The sequence below is a fragment of the Passer montanus genome, unplaced genomic scaffold (genome assembly GCF_014805655.1).
Source record: "Passer montanus isolate IOZ18808 unplaced genomic scaffold, ASM1480565v1 scaffold12, whole genome shotgun sequence".
Classification (NCBI taxonomy): domain Eukaryota; kingdom Metazoa; phylum Chordata; class Aves; order Passeriformes; family Passeridae; genus Passer; species Passer montanus.
Window position 1 is genome coordinate 8,660,922 of NW_024358722.1, and position 18,770 is coordinate 8,679,691.

An 18,770-nucleotide genomic window follows, 5' to 3' on the forward strand; every position below is an offset into this window, starting at 1 on the left:
TAAAATTCTCCTTTACACAGCCTGTAGCTTGCTTAGACTGGGGGCAAATAGTAAAGAGGTTTCTATTTTGGCCCCAATCATTTCACTTAATGTTTACATAATCTGCAATGATTACTTCTGGGATAGAGTCATAAGCACTTCAGTTGTAACTGCCTTCTCCCACTTGGAAAGGCAAGGCAAGGAGACACTCTCAAAAGCCCACCCTTGCACAATGTTCCTTAATTTTTGGACAATTTCTTCTGCCAGGATGAGTGTGGCACGTGGTTCCAGGGACCAGCTGATGCTACCACATAATGCCACCACCAAACGTTCTGCCTGGGATCCATCAGTTCTTTAAAGGACTGTCTCAGGACTAGAGATGGTGTCAGCTTGTACCCTCTTTTTAACAGATGGCATACTGTTGTCTAAAACAAACAGACTGATCCTTTCCTTCATTACAGTCCTCTTTTCCCTGCCTCCTGTTTATGCATAGAATTAAAGTTGAAGGGAGTACATTTAGCACTGCATCCTGTCTGTGTGGAGAATTCATTTAGAGTTTTCATGTGGAAACCACTCTCCCACAAAGGATGAGCAGAGAGAAAAAAATTCCACATTTTTCTGAGAATGTGAAAACCCACTGCAACTTGTAATGTGAATTTTCATTCACAATGGCAATCCTACAGCGCAAATGCATCTTCAGAAATCTTTTTTCAAAAGACAGAATACAAGCATAGGTATACAAATACAAAATTTGAACGAGCCTTTGTGCAGAGGCAATTTTCAAAGTTAACAATTGGGACCCTGCAATACACCACTGACAGCTACTGCAGCTGGCTCCCCTTTTATCCAGAAGTCTTTCTGGTATAAGGCAGCATTTTTGGAAGCAATCACAAGTACTCCTCAAAAGCTGCTTATTGATATTTTATATAATGCTGCCAGCTAGTGGCACATCTTGTACTGAGTTGATACCTACTGGGAGTATAGAGACAGTGGTAGTAACTGGTGTCTGCTCTACCACTTTTCTTTTGATGGTATACAGTGATGTGGCTGTCAAAGACCATAAGCACAGAGATCAGCATGGGAACCAGAAAGGTCATAGAAACACTCCCTGAAAGAGCTTGTTTTAACAGAAAGTACTTACTGGGATAAACAAAAAAACTCCCCCCAAACTACAAAATCCATGTTATTTTAAACAAATGATTGTGTTTCAAAACAAAATGAAGTTTTTACAAAGGCTAATCTGTTTCATACAAAATTATTTCATAATCTACTAACTTCTAGAAAAAACATTAATCTTGCTGATAAATATTCAGTATGGCATCCAAAACAAACACCCAGAACACTATAAAATTTCCTTGTTTGGTGGTAACTTAGTCCAAGTCATTAAAACTTAAACTTCATTTAAGTGAATTTCAATGGCCAGTAAAAAAATGCTAGCTATGCAGTGTGCCCCAAGAGAACACTGAATTCTCTAATTATTCAGTAGAATCCCCCTCACAGAGCACACTGTTGTGATAGCACATTGAGTTCTGGCTAGCTCCACTAGTATTAGATATTAGGAGAAATAATCTGATACTGTCAAAGACCATTTCATAAATATCTGAGGGTTTTTTGAGTACACTATGATTTGATAATAAAAAGTTCTTGTAGAACACTACAGAAATTACAAAAAACAGTCAACCTAATTTTAGAAAGATAACAGTAGTTACCTCTGGGGGTAAAAGGAGGCAACACAACACCTTCATCATTTCCACAGTGGGTTAACACAAAGAGTCAAGAAATATACAGGAAAAGATCAAAAAAAGACCCAATTTGAATTAAGGGATAATGGGAGTACACAGAAATTCCACCAGTTATGACCCAAATAGAGCAGCTCACTGAACACATGACTGGGAGAACTTCACTACGACAGTGTGACAGGCACGTAGTTATTCTGCCTTGGATACTGAGAACATCTACTCCATACAGGTGGTGGCAAAAAAGTGTGATTATTACACTCCAAGCCAGTACTGCATGCTGCCAGAGATAATAATTTTACAGTTATGCTAATAGAGTGTAATCTAGAGTGCATAGTAAAACTGGCATAATTCAGTAATATGTAGATCCATACAAACACTTACAGACAAAGACATTTAAAAATAGGGAAGCGGTGAATCTGGAAATGACTTGGCAAACACTATATAATAGCACGGCATGAACCTCAAAGCAGTTCTGAATCCAAAAGGACAAATGTGAATCTTTGTATAAACAGAGAAACGGTGAGAACCACAAATGTCATATTACTCCTGTGTTAGCACTGGAGGTGTGCCTATTAGAGTGCAAGTCTTGTTCTACCATCTGCAAGAAATAAAAAAGTAGCTGAAATACTGGAAGAAGAGCTGACAACACATCTATCAATAGGAAAGCATATGAGAACTTTAGCAGATTAAATTCTTTGGGTTAACAAGGAAATCTGTGTAGATTGAGCAGAAACTCAGTACCCACACAAAGAACAAGAAATCGTGTTATCATATTATACTGTCTTGATTCTTTACCTGAAGCACTTTTAGACACACACACACAGAAAGTATTTCCTCTGCTGTTCAAAATAAACGCTTAAGTTGTTATATAATGAACTGATGTTTATTTAAACATAGCTTTGGAATACTAAGACTGGAATTTTGAGATAAAATATATATATATCAAAACAGTTTCTATATCACTGGCTTGATAAGGAGGGGGAAATATGTGTATATTTCTTGAATATCTGGCAACTTTACCAACTTTATTCTATCAGTTTACTTCTTTGAAAACAAACAAATCAACCTGAAAGATAAGGCAGAATAACCAAACAACAATTATATGTGTATCTCTAAATGTTAATTATATAATAGTAATTACTCATCACATCAAAAATATTTTGCTGTTGGCTCAGCTTTGTTTCCACCACCTACCACAATTTGATAATTCAAGTCCATTAATAGCATAGATAATTTTATTAATAAGTATACTGAAGCAGAGCCATACTGGGTCAGACATTGATGGCCCACTTAGAGTTCATCTTGCCTCAGGTTAATGCAGCCAGTAACTGATGCTTAGGCAAGAGTGAAAGATCAGGACAAACATATCATCCCACTGCCCCATTAATTCTCCTAACACCCAGCACTTCCTAAGCCATTAAGTGATGTCTGTATATTCAATAGTCACAGTACATTTTTCTTGCAAAATTATTCCCCTTTTTTGAATTTATTTCATGTTTTAGGATCCAAAATATTCTATAGGGAGGAATTTCACAACTTGACTGAGAGTGCTTTCTTTTGTGTTTCTCTGGTTCAAGTTTGTTCTCTCCAAGCTAGACTACCCCTGATTGCTTCCCATGTTCCTTCACTGCTGCTCCTTACACAGCCACTGCTGGCCCGTGGCCAACAGAAATCAATGAGCTAAACTAATGTTTTATCCACTCCAGTCCAGTTGCTCTAATGTTCCCACCACAGCCACAACCAAAAATAACCTGCAGTGGGAGAACTTAAGGGTGTATCCAACAAAAACAATGGTGCTACATGAAACTGTAATGCTACGGTAACCCTGACCACAGTAATGGAGTTTCCCAGCTAAATGAAATGGTTATTGAGGGCTCATACAGAAATGTTTTATATTGGTGCAGTTAGACTTATCAACATAGTACTGTACTTAAATAAACAATGACTTACAGACATTCCCCGTGTTGTCAAAACTTGTAAGAACATCTTTAACATTTAAGAGGCCATTGTGAAATCTGAAAGAAAACAAAAAAAGTGACTTTACTGATACATAAACCATCAAAAAAACCCCATCTTCAAAAAAGAGATTTACTGTATGCATTTGCTTCTCACCACTCCCTTTCACAGTGAAGCAGCAAATAGATACTGCTGTAGCCACCAGGGGGAAAACAAGGGGACAACTGCCAGTCTTCAAAGTCCCAGCACTGAAATCCATGAATCAGGAGAAATGTGTTTCTCACAAACTACTATCAGGAGGAAAACATTACCAAGGAGCATCCATTTTTATTTAGTTGTGGAAGTTACATAGAGAAAAGGAGGAACTTTGGTAAATCGATTTCTTTGAAAGGGAAAATACATAAAATATTTTTTAACAGCAGCCACATTCCTGTTTTCTCCCACAAAATCAAGAAGACTTAATTAAGTTAATGCAAATTAATGTGTTCACTGAATTGCATTTTTTTTTGTTTTATATTTGCATAACCCATGTGAAATAAATATTCAAAAGTGGGAATAATAAGTTAATTACCTAAATTTCATACACCACATGCAAATTTTAGAATGCAGTGAGCAAAACACTGACAGCAGTAGAAAGAATAACCACTAAAACCAATTAAAAATTTACCTAAGATTTGCCCCCAAATGTGCAGTGGTACACACATAAAAAAGCATCTAATCTTGTTTTAAATATTCCAAACTAATCTAAGCCGAAAATGAACAAAATATTAGTCTCACACTTGACAACACTGAGATCACACAGCTGTTTCACAAATGCATTAAAGGAAATCTAGAAGGCATTCAGAAAGGCAGCAAAATATGAAAATACAGTGTTTTAATAATCCAAATATAGCTTCTAAGGCTGTTTGGGAACACACTAATTTGAAATACTAGAAAAAAAAAAGTAATAAATCCAATAATTTTAGCACCTACAAAATTAGTTCTCACTCTCTCAACTGTTCTTTCCTGAAGAAAGACTGCTGTGAGAATGGAAAAAAAAAAATCAATCATTTTGCAAACATGAAATTACATATTTATTGTGAAAAACCTACTATTTATAGCTTCTGATAAGCATAAGCATTAAATAAATAAACAATAACAAGTTAAATTTTGAGAAGTACCTAAAAACAGCAACTAGACTAATTCTTAAAAATGAAAATCAAATGGAAATCAAACTAACAAGCTGAACTGAGCTCATCAGAAACCACAAAGAAATATGTGAGAGATGTTACAAAAGATTCAACTGCACATGAGCGCTCTTCTCCCAGGTACAGACAACCAAACCAAAATTACAAGCCTTCTCTGCAGAGGAAGTCTACAAGAATGCTGATGGGCATATGGATTTTTAATGTATTTCTTCTCCATCAAACTGGACAACCAGTGCAACAGAGCTGGTGCAAGGGAAGTAAGAAGAAAGGAGATAGGTTTGGTAGTTCTGCCAGTCACAGAGCTGCCCTTTAAACTCAGTGACTCCTCAGAACCCTATAAACTCTGCTATGTCTGGGGATGTTGGGGGCTCCCACACAGCTGTGAATGTCTCATCTCTAAATGAATGCAAATGGAGGGTGGGAGATGCTGAGGAAGTAAAGAATTATTTTAATCTCTGTTGGCATGCAGGGTAGTCTTGGGATAACATGTTTGGGTTTCTTTTTTCCCCCCACTCAATTTCTTTATGTACATAGTTCATATCTAAAGGAGATTTATCATGTAACTGCCCAAGTGAAACAAACAAAGGCAAGGATAAAAATTTAGTAATCTAGCACCAGTAGTTCAACAGAATGAAGAAAGAAAAACAGAAGTGAAGTGTCCTGGTTTTGAAAAGAATACAATTTTTAGATACTTCAGGGTCAAAAGGCAGGCAAACATGAAAAGGAGAAATTATAAAACCACAGCACTACCCAAAACTTCTTAAAATTCATGAAATCCAAAAAGTGAGGAATTGAGCATAATCTTCTTCTGCAGACAAGTTTTAGGACTGAGGAAATCAACATGCCAACAGCTGATCTACTTATGAAAGGGAGAACTCAGGAAAACACACTTCCAACAGCAATAGCCATGTTTCTCCATTTGGAGATCTGTACTTGTGGATTCTGCAGACAAACTGCACCAGGTATTCCCCAACTCTTCCACCGCAGGCCTTACTCACAGACTTAAGGTTATATGCACCTGTAAACACAGGTGTTCTCTAACCCCAAATTCTGCCATAAATAGTGTAGTACTCAGTCCTGCACTAAAAAGCAGAGCCTGTAGTTGGGATCCACTGCCCTGCACATACATTCTCAGCAGTTCTGTAACAGCTGCTGCTTCACTGTCCCACCCCATCAGCAAACCACGAGAAAACTGCCAAGATACAGCACACCTTGCCTCCACGAGCACCTGTCACCATCACAGCTTTCCACAGTGCAGCTGACAAACAGTCTTAAATGTCATGTGCACTGAATTATCAAAGTCAAGGAAAGGAATCACAGAAGCTTGGGATTAAACCCCAACCCTTAAATTCCCATACATTTCCACAAGTATCTCAAAATACAAAACAACATCAGTATTCAGTGCTTTAGAACAGATCAAAGAAGTTCAAAGCTCTGATTGCTGAGATCAACAAAGTACTTCAAAGAAGCACAGGTAAGCATCATGGAAAAAGTGAATTTCATGCTGGCGTGGTTAATCTGATTCAGAGTGTTCTTGTAATAAGTCTCCAAGGAACAATAGGCAAAAATTTCTATGGCTGAGGCAATGAGTAATAGAAGACAAATCTATGAACAATAAACTAATTCAACTCATGTTTCTCCTGATACAAAGCAAAGCAAATTCCTTACTCTGGACTACAAATAAATCAACTTTGGATGAAGTCAGAGAGAGTGAGATCAACCTTTAAATATATTAATGTTCTTTCCTCTCCAATTCAGGCAACACAAGTGGCAGGCTTTTCCATGTATATAAAAATAGCTATGGATAGTACAAAAAAAATCCTTCAGTAGGTCCCTATTAAGGTATGCTTTTCATCAACCACAATGAAACAAAAGTAGGTTCCTTCTTTGCTTTTATATTATTCTTAAACTGAATGATGAAAAATAACACAAGTAAGTATGTGCCTATATTAACTTTAAAAACCTAAAAAATCTAAGATAGAATACATTTCCACATAATATTGAAAAGGGAAAAAACCCAAACATATCACCATAAACTATTAACCTACGTACAAATTAAAAGTATATTTGTGAAAAATGAAGGATGGGATAATGGTAAAAAGTTACTGTTAGGGTACTTCACAAAAAATCTTGTTGTATGGCAGCATCAATTGTCACTGTGGCACACTAAGAACCTCAGAGTTATTTGCAAACTTTGCTATCTGATCAGATGCTCTTTCTGGGCCAGAGTATAGCAAAAAAGTCAACTCTTCTTTCACTCCAGTTCTAGATCCCAGGTTAATGTGGCAAGAAACTGAAACAAAGCTTCTTTGACTACAATTTTTTTTTTTACAAATATACACATCTTGGGCAATATGATGGAGCAGCCTTTGCTTGATCACTGAATAAAATAAGTACATTGCCAAATCACTTTTCATCTCTTTCCTCCATTTCCAGCTCCTGGGGCCAACCCTTTATGCTGCTAAATTCACACATTGTCTCTTAGCATGCAATAAATGGAAGAAAGCAAGTTTGTCATATCCACATAAATTGTCCATAAGAAGTAGGCAATATTCCTTGACATTTGTTTCCCTTCACTTTTTTTAATCTCTACCCCTAAAAGAAAAAGCCATTAAAAACTGAAAATGTTATTAGGAGAAATATCCAAGAGAAACAGCCAATGGAATTCAGTCCTATACCATCTTCCAACACACTACTTGCCACAGACAAGTGGTGTCTCTGCATGCCCCTCATTTCTAAACCACAGGTCTAGAATCATCTAATAGTTTCTGTCATATTTTTATCTACAGGTTCGTTCATATTCAGAATAAAGGCATGACATCTTGCAAAGTACACTTAACACCTTTTACAGTGATTTAACCCTTCCTGTAACCTGCTGACATTGTTCCTTTCAGTTCTGCACTTTAGTATTTGAAACAGAAAATGACTGATCAATGGAAAATATTTTACCACAGAAATAACTTATTTCTGCACTGTTTTCTTAAAATGAGCCTACAATTTAAAAGCAAATCCATACCCTGAAATAGAAAATTTGAAGATATTGATTGCTCCTTTTTTAACTCAAATAAAAGAACAATTTTCCTATCTAAAAGGCAGGCACCATCTCCACAGTGAGACACTGCATCTTTATGATCTATAATCACTTTATTGCTAAAACTATTCATACAAAATTCAAATTTAAAAGCACATTCCAGATGAAGATTATAAGGATTTAGAAAGGCAGTATTAAATAAATATTTTAATAGTTCTATTTACTTACTATATATCTTCCTATCCTTAAGAAAACACATATTCAGCACATGCGTAACTTTTTACCAGCAAAGTGAAGTACTGCCACAGTTAAGCAGAACTTGAAAAAAAGCTAACAAACACAGCTGAAAGCTCTATAAATAATAACAGAGGGGAGATATGGAGACAGTGGTGCTGTCTGTGTCAAGCTGGAGTGCTTGCAGCTCCCCTGGGGATGGACAACTAAGAAAACACATATTCAGCACATGCATAATTTTTTACCAGCAAAGTGAAGAACTGCCACAGTTAAGAGGAACTTGAAAAAAGCTAACAAACACACCTGAAAGCTCTATAAATAAAAACACAGGGGAGATATAGAGACAGTGGTGCTGTCTGTGTCAAGCTGGAGTGCTTGCAGCTCCCCTGGGGATGGACAAGGAAGCAAGCGAGAGCTGATGGGTCAGGATTGAAGGGAGGACAGGGACTGTTGATATTATAGTGGGGATTTGCTACAGGGACACCAAGAGATGAAACCCTCTACAGACAGGGAGAGGAGCAGCCTTGCAATCACAAGCCCTGGTCTCTATGGGTTGGGGGGACAACACACCAGGGCATAAAAAATCCAGGAGGTTCCTGAAATGCTTCTCTTTTCAAGAGGAGCTGACAAAGGGAAGTGCTATGCTGGACCTTGCTCTTTCCAAGAAGGAGGGGCTGATGGGAAATGTAAACCTCCAAGGAAGCCTTGGCAGCCGGGACCACGAAATGGTGGAGTCTGAGATCCTTAGGGCAGTGAGAAGGGTGCCCAACAAGCTTGCTGCCTTGGACTTTTGGAGAGCAGACTTTGGCCTCTTCAGGGATCTGTTTGGTAGAACACTCTAGGATAAAGACCTGGAGAGAAGAGGGGCCCAAGAAAGCTGGCTAATAGCCAAGGATCACCTCTGGAATGATGCATCCGGAAAAAGAGGAAGTCAGACAAGAAAGTCAGGAGGCCTATGAATAAGATGCTCCTGGACAAATTCAAACACCAAAAAAGAAACCTACAGAGTGTGGAAGCAAAGTCAATTAGCATGTGAGAAATACATAGAAATTGTCTGAGCATCCAGGGTTCAGGTCAGGAAAGACAAAGCTCAATTAATATCATCAAGACAAGGATACAGTATGTAGGAACATCAAATACAATACAAATCCAGATGAGACTACACTAAGCAAATGAGGTTTTGGATTCCAACACAAGAAATTTCATTTTGACACACCCTTCAGCGCTAACAAAACCCCACATTCACCAGACACACCTTTTGATACCCCAGAGCTACTCTGAAGCACCTTAGTACCTAAACAAACCTCATGCCCACTTTCCACCATGTATTATAAATCTACATGTCATTAAGCACACTGGAGATCACTGTTTAACCAGAAGAGTTATGGGGATTTTTAAAATGAGTTGATGATATTTCACTTCAAGGATTTAGTCAAAACAGCACCTGAATTCAGCTGAAATTTTTTAAGCTGAAAATTGCCTTATACTGGGACTTCTGACTTTCTGCTTTGGAAGATTTGTTATTAAGAATGATGCAAAAAAATATAAACTAGTGACAGAAAAGCATGGCATACACTCTTCTTTCTGAGATATGAATCCAGCCTGAATTTAGTTAGAGAAACAGCAAAACCAACAAAATTCAGAAAAGCATACACATGACTGGTAGTTCCTACAAAAAGTTTCTATTTTCCTGACAAACTGGTCCCAATCCCCTCTAGAGCAGTAATTCCAGCTAGGTCATAGCATATCTGAATATACAATTTTATCAGTCTTGACAGCCCTTGAACTGATACAGCTTGACCTTTATACTCTTTGCCAAAAGCCACTAACAACCTTATGAACTTTTTTAAGTATTTAGTCTCGTCAAGATATTAGCTGACAACCCTTTTAACATCGAACATATGCAATGAGCTTTTCCAAGAAGATGTTAATGCATAAGGAAAACAAATGTAGATGAAAATTCCAAAGCACTTTTGTCAAGATTTTAGAAGGGCCATAGCCCCAAAACATTTTTTTTCCTGACAAAAAGATATAAAAAGGCTCTCCTATTCAAGCATGCTGTTCTGAATTTACTTGACTGAAGTTATTGTTAATATTATGCTCTTGTTAACTTGCTAAAATTGATTCTGCTGTTAAATATTATTATAAATAAAATTTTGCCAGTGGACAGAGAAAAACCAAGGGAAGACTGTCAGACATACAAGAATGCTTAAGTTTCCAACACATGACCAGTTTCCAAGATCCAGGAATACTTACTCCAAGATTTTTTATCTTTTAGATATGTAAGCTTCAACAATAGAAACTGTTGCTTTGTTATGTATGTTAACTGTTACGTTGATCCCCTAAATTACTGCTTTTGCAAAAACAGGGAAGAAACGTTATTTAACACTGACTCATGGTAAAGCCAATTTTGTTGCAGTCTATTTATACCTTGTTCCTAGCAAAAACCATTTTCTCCTTCCCTTCTTCACCTCCTGCAATATTCTGAAATAGTAAGTATACACTACATATTGTCACTGCTTCAGTGTGGAGAAGACATTTTAATATAGAAGTGTGTAAGACTAAGCAAGTTCTGATCATTATTCCTAAAATGATCAGTGATTACTATTTTTAGAGGTCACTGAATATCTTTTGGAAAGGAACAAATGCAGGGAAAACATAAAATAAAAATCCCTCTCAGAGACAATGTCCATATTCTCCTCAATAATCAGTTTTGGAAATGTGATGTGAGCCTGCTTCAGCACAGAATCTATACGTTTCCACTGAACAAGATTAAAGAAACACAATGAAATAATACATAAATAAGCATTTTTGTTCAAAGTCCATAGTTGAGCTGTGTCCTATTATCAATGAAACTACTATTAGGCAAATAATACCAAATAAAATGATGGCATAGAAAGTGGTGGACACAGAAGCACACAAATGCCAGAGCAGGATCAGTCTGACATTCCCTTGGCTTCTGTACTGCCAGCACAGGTGAACCTTAGCTCATCTCCTACCTGAAAACTCCAGAACAAGTAAATCAAGTGACAGTGAGTGTTGCAGGCCACAACAGTGAAGTAAAGGAGTTCAGAGCTGCATTGTAAGGGACCGCAGACTTGTTCAGCCCAAATTCTACCTAAACAGCCCAAATTCTATGCAGCCTTGTTCAGCCCAAATTCTACCTAAACACCTTGTGTTTCCACTGTGCCTCTGAAGACCTAGAAACAAGGAATAGGGACACTGCACAAAGGCATTAGGGAGACTGTCAGTGTTTGAATTAGTCCACAGCATTCGCTGGTGGCTTATAGGAAAAGTCTTTACATGGAAAAACACTGCACCTACTTCTATTACAAACAGCAGTTTTCCAGTGGAAAAGTTGCCTTTTGAACCCCTTTAACATCACTGAGTGTAAGCTTGGAAAATTAGGACTTTATAAAGCTTTAAAGAATTTTGTTCCTGACTTTACATCCAGATGCAAATTTAAAACGATCTGAATGTAGTGCTGTGGTGTTCCTTTAGTTTGGTTAGGTTTTTTCTCATCGGTTCATTTTAAAACCTTGAAAAAATGCTGCAGTTTAATGATGGTCACATTTTTGTGTTAGATCTTAATCCCTAAGCTTCACTTTAATTTAAAGTGTCAGGTAAACAAAAATGCACTTCTTGATTTGGGCTCTGCAGAACATCTCCCACTGTGCAGACAATGCAAAATTCTCCACCTTCAGAGATCTAATTAGATGCTGCAGAACAAGTATCAATTCAGGGATTCTTAAGTTACTGTTGCAAACTGCCTGATGCAAACCAAGTATGGTAGATACAAAACTGAACTTGGTAAAGAAGAAGACCAAAGCAACAGAAGAGAGAAACTCCACAAACATAGTAATGAATGAGAGTTATAAACTAAGGTACTGAGAATTCACTGAAATTCCTTCAGAGGGCTTTTTGGAGGGGAAGTAAGCTTTCTGTTGCTTTGTATGTGCGTACACTTTTAAACTGTCAATTTCTTTAATAAAAATGACCTGCCCTAGTATAAGATTACTTCATTAAGTATATATGATTTTGCAGGAATTTGGCTCCCAAATTATCATTGAGTTTTTAAAAAAAGCACTAAGAAGAAAACTGAATAAAAGAAAACCTTTTAGAACATTATTAATAACATCATGTCATAAAAAATTTTAAGACCATAAATAACTGTGTTCAGGTCCTATCTATAGCTGAAGAATATCAAAACAGAAAGCTGTTAAAATATAAAATACATGTTCATATTTGCATTCTGTTTTAGCTACACACATCAGTATTTTCAGTCAAGCTCTGCCACTTCAGTGAAATGTACCAGAAAAAAGTCAGACAAGCTGCTTACTGTAACAAACAACTAAAAATAACATTTACCAGTTTTTTTGTAAACTATGCCCTAGTTACACAAAACACTGGAAGAATGACTAATGATTTTTACATTTGAGGCCCATTCAAGATCTTAGTTAAAACTTAAACTGTGATTACCTTAAGGAGACACTGTACTTGGGATAAAAGATGCTTCTATACTTAACCCAGGTCCCAGTTTCCTCTTCTGTATTCTGGTCTTCCATTGAAAAGAGATTGAACGATGCAAACCTTCTGACAGATACTTGTTGGAGATGCACATCTTTCAAGTGCTTCTTCCTCAGAACCTTTGAAATGAAGAACAAATTAAACATTAACAAGAAAACAAGAAAAGAGCAAACCTATGCCTTTTTGTGTAAAGAGGCAAACCATAATGGATATGCTATCAGCTAGCAGTTATGAATAACAAAGTATGTCAAGCCTGAACAAAATACAGTGGTATTGATGGTAGGGGTCAAGAGAGTGAGTTATGAATTATGTCTCAGTAACTAAAGCAAAGGTACTGTATCCAGAAGTACAAAAAGTTGCTTTCTTAACTCACGCTCCAGCAAACCCATGCAAAAATTAGAGGGCCATTAGAGGGTTCTTCCCATCCTCTCATTTTACCAAGTTTCCCAGTCCAAGTAGTGCCCTCCCCAAGCAATTTCTGTGCCACTCATTGTCCCTATAGAGGGGGGAAAAGGTCAACAACAACAACAACAAAGGTATCTTTTGTAGAATTAAAATGACAAACCCAAAGCATGATCTTCAGGTGCCAGAGTGTTGTGTGTTCCCCTGACAGATTCCTTCCTAGCCTAGAAGTCTTCTGCACACTTGTAGAGATGCTGCCAAAGTTGCCTAAGTTGAGAAAATTGTTTCCTATCCTAGACCCCAGACTTTCAGACACCACAACTCTGTATTCCCCAACCAGGACCCCATAAGGGGACTGACACACGAGCCAGACTTCAGGAGAGCCCCAAAACACTCTGAGAGCACCAAGTTCAGTGCTAAGAGACTGAAGAATTAAAGGCAGTGACAGAGACAGAATATCATCTGCATTTCTTAAATGACTAAAACACTTGTTCAGGAAAGTGAAAACGTGGGCTCTCTGTCCTGCCTAGTCTGCTGCACTCAACCATTTTCAGGGAGTGAGGTACCAACCCCTCTGTGCAGGAGAACCAAGCACTCCGCTGGTTGGAGCTGTGCCATTGCTCAGAAGACAGCCAGCATTTCCCTGCCAGACAAAAAGATTTATTCCTTAGGGCAGTGATGTGGAAGGAGAGGTGTCCTAGATTTAACTTCTTTCTCCTAACAATGGAGAGAATACATAAATAATTGCCATTGAATTTTTAAAATTAAGGTGCACATGCAGTCCCCAGTGATAGATTAAAAACATTTAAAAAATTTTTAAAAACCCAACAAAAACCCTACAGAGCAGAAAAAAATAAAATGCCTATAAATTGATAGAGGTACAAGGAAGAGCTCCATTGAGTAGGACAGCACTGCAATTTACAAGTTTTTGCCAACTAGAGATAAGTCAAATGAGAAACAGCTCACCAGAATTATGAAACTTGAAATAGAAGCTTCGCATACAGGATGTGCACAAAAAAAAAAAAAAAAAAAAAAAAAAGCGATTTTTTTTGCTGTACCCAACCTGTGTTGACATGCTTTAACTGAAAATGTACTCGCATTTAAAAGCCTTACAGCTTGGGGCCATGACCTATTATTTTGCAGGATATTTGGAAGGATATATGTGAGCAGAACAATTGTGTTTGCTACACTTTTGGTTTCTAACAGCAGGTCTGAGGCATCAGGCTTACTACTTTTGGAGCTATTTTCAATGGCAGGTCTCATCATATGAAAGGCACAGGCATTTTCTATGAAGTATTAAAAATGTCTGGGTGCTGTCCACACCACTTCTGTAACACATGAGAAAAATACACATGTGAAGAAAAATGCAAAAATATCAAAGCAGGAGAAAATTAAAAGACCAGAAAAATTAAGACCTTCATGTAATAGCTGTGTGCCTGAAAAATAAAGTAGACTATCTTGACAACTAAAGAAAACCAGCAAGACCTAATTTTCAGAAAAATGTGTTTTTTGGGGACTTCTTTAAAGCAATAGCAAACCATTACTAACAGGAAAAAAAAATACAGTGGCAACAAGAACATTTCTCCCACAGCCTCAAACAAAAATCAAGTGGTCTAATATCTGAAAATTACAATAGCAGGTCAAATATTTTCAAACCCTACATATAACTGAGAAAATAGGAGAATATGTTACATAATTTATATCTAATTCTGTATTTTTTACATATGGATCAAAGGGAGGGTTTTTCTGAAGTCTGTTCCTAAAAGCACCACAGTTGTGTTAAATAGGCTACAAACATAAATTACTGCTATAGAATAACCCACTGGGTTATTATAAAGGGTGACAAACTGATCTTAACTCATCACCAAACAGTCTCTGCTCTACAAGATTCTGGTAAAATATTACCACAGATCTCAATTGCAATGCCCTTGGTATTCAGTCACAGTATTAGGACCATGTTTAGGACTTCCTATAAAACCCAAAACTGGTTGGTATCTCTTAAAAAAAAAAACTCACCAAAAAAAGAATCTCCCACAAACAACATGGAGAAAGGCAGTCACCTGAAATTCCCTGTACTTGTATATCCTTGTGTTAGGCCTAGTTCCACTAAGAGCCAAATTCAGTAACAGCTTATGGTCAAGAATCTCCCACAAACAACATGAAGAAATTCCCTGTACTTGTATATCCTTGTGTTAGGCCTAGTTCCACTAAAAGCCAAACTCAGTAACAGCTTATGGTCTACAAACCTCTGCCAGTTCTCTGGCAGTGACTGCAACAAGGTAATTTGAACATGCAAGAAAGTTTCCACACAATCAACTACAATATAACCTGTAACTGCACTCTAAATATCATCCATAGGACTATAGTATTTATTTTTACAAATAATTTCTTTACCAAATTGTTTTATCCAACCGTAAATAATTTACAAGCTCAAGACTTACAAAAAAATGGAAAAAAGATCTGAAGCACAGGCATCCTTCACAGAGAGAAGAGCAGGAAGAGATGAAAATTTGTTTTAGAAGTGCTTCCGTTCAGGGAAAAAAGTGTCATTGACCTGTCCTCACTTTAGCTTTTATTTTTCAATTCTGGAAGTTAAAGTACATTAGCAGGTGACAACATACTCAGGCATGTAGTGTGGCTCTTGGGAACGGCCCTGTGCAGGGCCAGGAACTGAACTTGATGATCCTTGTGCATCTTTTCCTGCTCAGCATAGTCTGTGATTCTGAGACTGGTGTGAGAAGAACAAGAGGAAGGTAACAGGCAGGGCAAACAAAAAAAAAAGCTTACAGATTTCATGAAACTTTCTATAGGGAGCAAATGTACATATAAGGAGGAACCTAAAGCATGCCTATTGGTCTAACTTCCCTGCTGAAAACTCCTGACTGGATAATGCCTCCAGCCACAGAGAGTGGCAGAGCCCAAAACACAGCCTTAGAGAACTTATCCACTCATTTACAAATGCACAGTAAATGGGTAACTTCCCTCAGCATTTTTTTAAATGCAAAAAATATTTTTCTTGATTCTGACAGACTAAGTTTAAAAATATTGCCAAACTTCAAACTCAGTACATACATAAAACATTTCATTGATAAAGAGCACACAGGTAATTATGCAAACCCCTGGTTCTTTATGCTAGCTTCATAGGATACCTCATAAAAGGGCTTTTTTTTCTTAATTAAATCAGCGAGCATGCACTCAAGCATCCTTACCATAGTAAATCAATTTGTGTGTGCATTGAATGAAAGCAAATTCAAGATATAAACACACCACAGAACTGATTTCACGTAAGGCATTATTATAAGCAGTGTGAAAAGTGCTTTTAAAAGCACTGAAAGAAACACTTTGACAGTGCTCCTTTAAAAATGGATTTAAAGGGAGGTTGATACCTTCTTCCAATCCATAGATAGATCTGTGCACCACTGTAGCAAAGAGCACAGAACTGATTTTTACTTCAGATGTACCAGTAAGATTAAATTGATCCTTGCTCATTGTACCATATAAAAATCAACAGAAAAGCTAAAGAACATGGAAAAACCAAGGGAATCTGCAGAGGAAAAGGTCACAGATACATGTAGTTTGATAAAAAAAGAGAAGCCTTCTCCCCAAATACCTACATGCACTCTTCCACAACCCCATTCTATTGTTATGAAAAGCTCCCTATGATTTTAAGAGACAAGAATATGCCAAAGGCAGTATATGTTGAGAAGAAATAACAGCTAGTACAGCCACAGAGTGCAGCTTACAAGGGCTGCTAGACCAGAAACCTACAAAGACAAACCTGATATTCCTACCAGTAACTTTGACATTTCCTGCTTTGGAGTATAATAAAAAAGAAGTTGGTCCTATTGAACAGGACCGGCAAATTTGGAAAGCACAAAAAAGCACACACAAAGTGCAATATTGATGTCCCCAGGCCTCCCACTGTGACCCAGCTGCAGCCAGGTGCCCCTTCCAACCCGGCTGCCACCACTGACTCAATGCCACCTCTCTGCCCTCTCAGGGACAGCCGTCCATAGGCAGCTCCAGATGTCCATCTGCACAGAATCAAACACTCAAGTTAGGGCTGTAAATTTCACGTCCCATAACAATAACAGCCAGTGAAACAGACTAGAATTTTTAAGCCTTTAGGCCTACACTCCTCTGCAGAGAATCCTTTCCAACCTTGCACTGCTCCGAAAGGGTCTAAAGGAGTGTGGAAGGCTGCAGCTGAGGAGCTGCTGTTTACACAGCACAGGTGTCACCACTTGCTCCCTCTTCCTCCTCACCTCCCTCCAGGCACAGCCTCTCAGCAAAATGCAGTTTGCACTGCCAGGTGAGCGGGGTCTCATCTCAGCTCCTCACCAAAGGCAGTCTGGGGGGGCAGGGAGCAAAGAGCAGGAATGAGGGGGCAGCCACGACAACCAGCCCCAGTGGCATCGATGGAAGGTGTCAAACTATGGCCTGAAAATCCCAAAGTGCCCTCGGGCGGTGGGGTGAGGGTGCCAGTGGGATGCTGGTCCTCTTCCCTTAACACAGGCCATGGACAGTTTTGGGGATCTACTGAAGGCACACTTTAGAACCATAAAATCACAGAACAAGCTGGGAGGGACCCATCAGGACCATCAAATCCAACTCCTGGCCCTGCACAGGACACTGCAAGAGCCACACCATGTGCCTGAGAGCGTTGTCCAAACATTTCGTTCTATCAGGCTGCAACTCTGTCAGGCTTGCCTGACATGCTCCGAAAGGGTCTAGAACAGTGTGGAAGGCTGCAGCTGAGGAGCTGCTGTTTACACAGCACAGGTGTCACCACTTGCTCCCTCTTCCTCCTCACCTCCCTCCAGGCACAGCCTCTCAGCAAAACGCAGTTTGCACTGCCAGGTGAGCGGGGTCTCATCTCAGCTCCTCACCAAAGGCAGTCTGGGGGGGCAGGGAGCAAAGAGCAGGAATGAGGGGGCAGCCACGACAACCAGCCCCAGTGGCATCGATGGAAGGTGTCAAACTATGGCCTGAAAATCCCAAAGTGCCCTCGGGCGGTGGGGTGAGGGTGCCAGTGGGATGCTGGTCCTCTTCCCTTAACACAGGCCATGGACAGTTTTGGGGATCTACTGAAGGCACACTTTAGAACCATAAAATCACAGAACAAGCTGGGAGGGACCCATCAGGACCATCAAATCCAACTCCTGGCCCTGCACAGGACACTGCAAGAGCCACACCATGTGCCTGAGAGCGTTGTCCAAACATTTCGCTCTATCAGGCTGCAACTCTGTCAGGCTTGCCTGACACCACTTCCCTGGGGAACCTTTTCCAGTGCCCAGCCAGGCTCTGGGTGAAAAACCTTTTTCTTGTCTCCAACCTAAACCTCCCCTGCACAACTTCAGGCCATTGCCTTAAGTCCTGTCACCGGTCACGAGAGTGAAGGGAACAGCGCCTGCCCCTCCGCTTCCCCTCTCGTTAGAGAAGGCTGGGTGCATATACATATATATATGTATATATTTTTATTATCATATTTTCAGGGAGAGTGCTGCAAGCGCCTTTACACGACCCACCATGGTATAGCTCGCAATCCTGTAAAGGGAGCGGGCAGAGCGGAACGCCCCGCAGCGCCGCCCGGGGCACAGCCCGGCCCGAGGGAACAGGAGAGACCCCGCGCTGCCCGCCCCGCCATGCCGGCCCCCGCCCGCGGGCTCCCCCTACCTGTCCGAGCAGCCGCCAGCGGGCTCGGGCCGCCGCCAA

At 39.2% G+C, this 18,770-nt stretch overlaps 1 protein-coding gene across 3 annotated transcripts in view; it reads right to left on the reverse strand.

Moving 5' to 3' along the window:
* The window catches only part of CAMKMT (calmodulin-lysine N-methyltransferase), a 211,955-nt gene that overhangs the window by 193,110 nt on the left and 75 nt on the right, over positions 1-18,770 (reverse strand). Inside the window, exons 1-3 of one of the 3 annotated variants that reach the window (XM_039697840.1) lie at positions 18,584-18,713; positions 12,606-12,772; positions 3,669-3,733 (exon numbers count right to left, since the gene is read on the reverse strand). In XM_039697840.1, coding sequence (XP_039553774.1) covers positions 3,669-3,733; positions 12,606-12,772; positions 18,584-18,586 — 235 coding nt within the window. In that variant the 5' untranslated portion in view covers positions 18,587-18,713. The other 2 variants (XM_039697838.1, XM_039697839.1) reach the window with 2 other exon arrangements.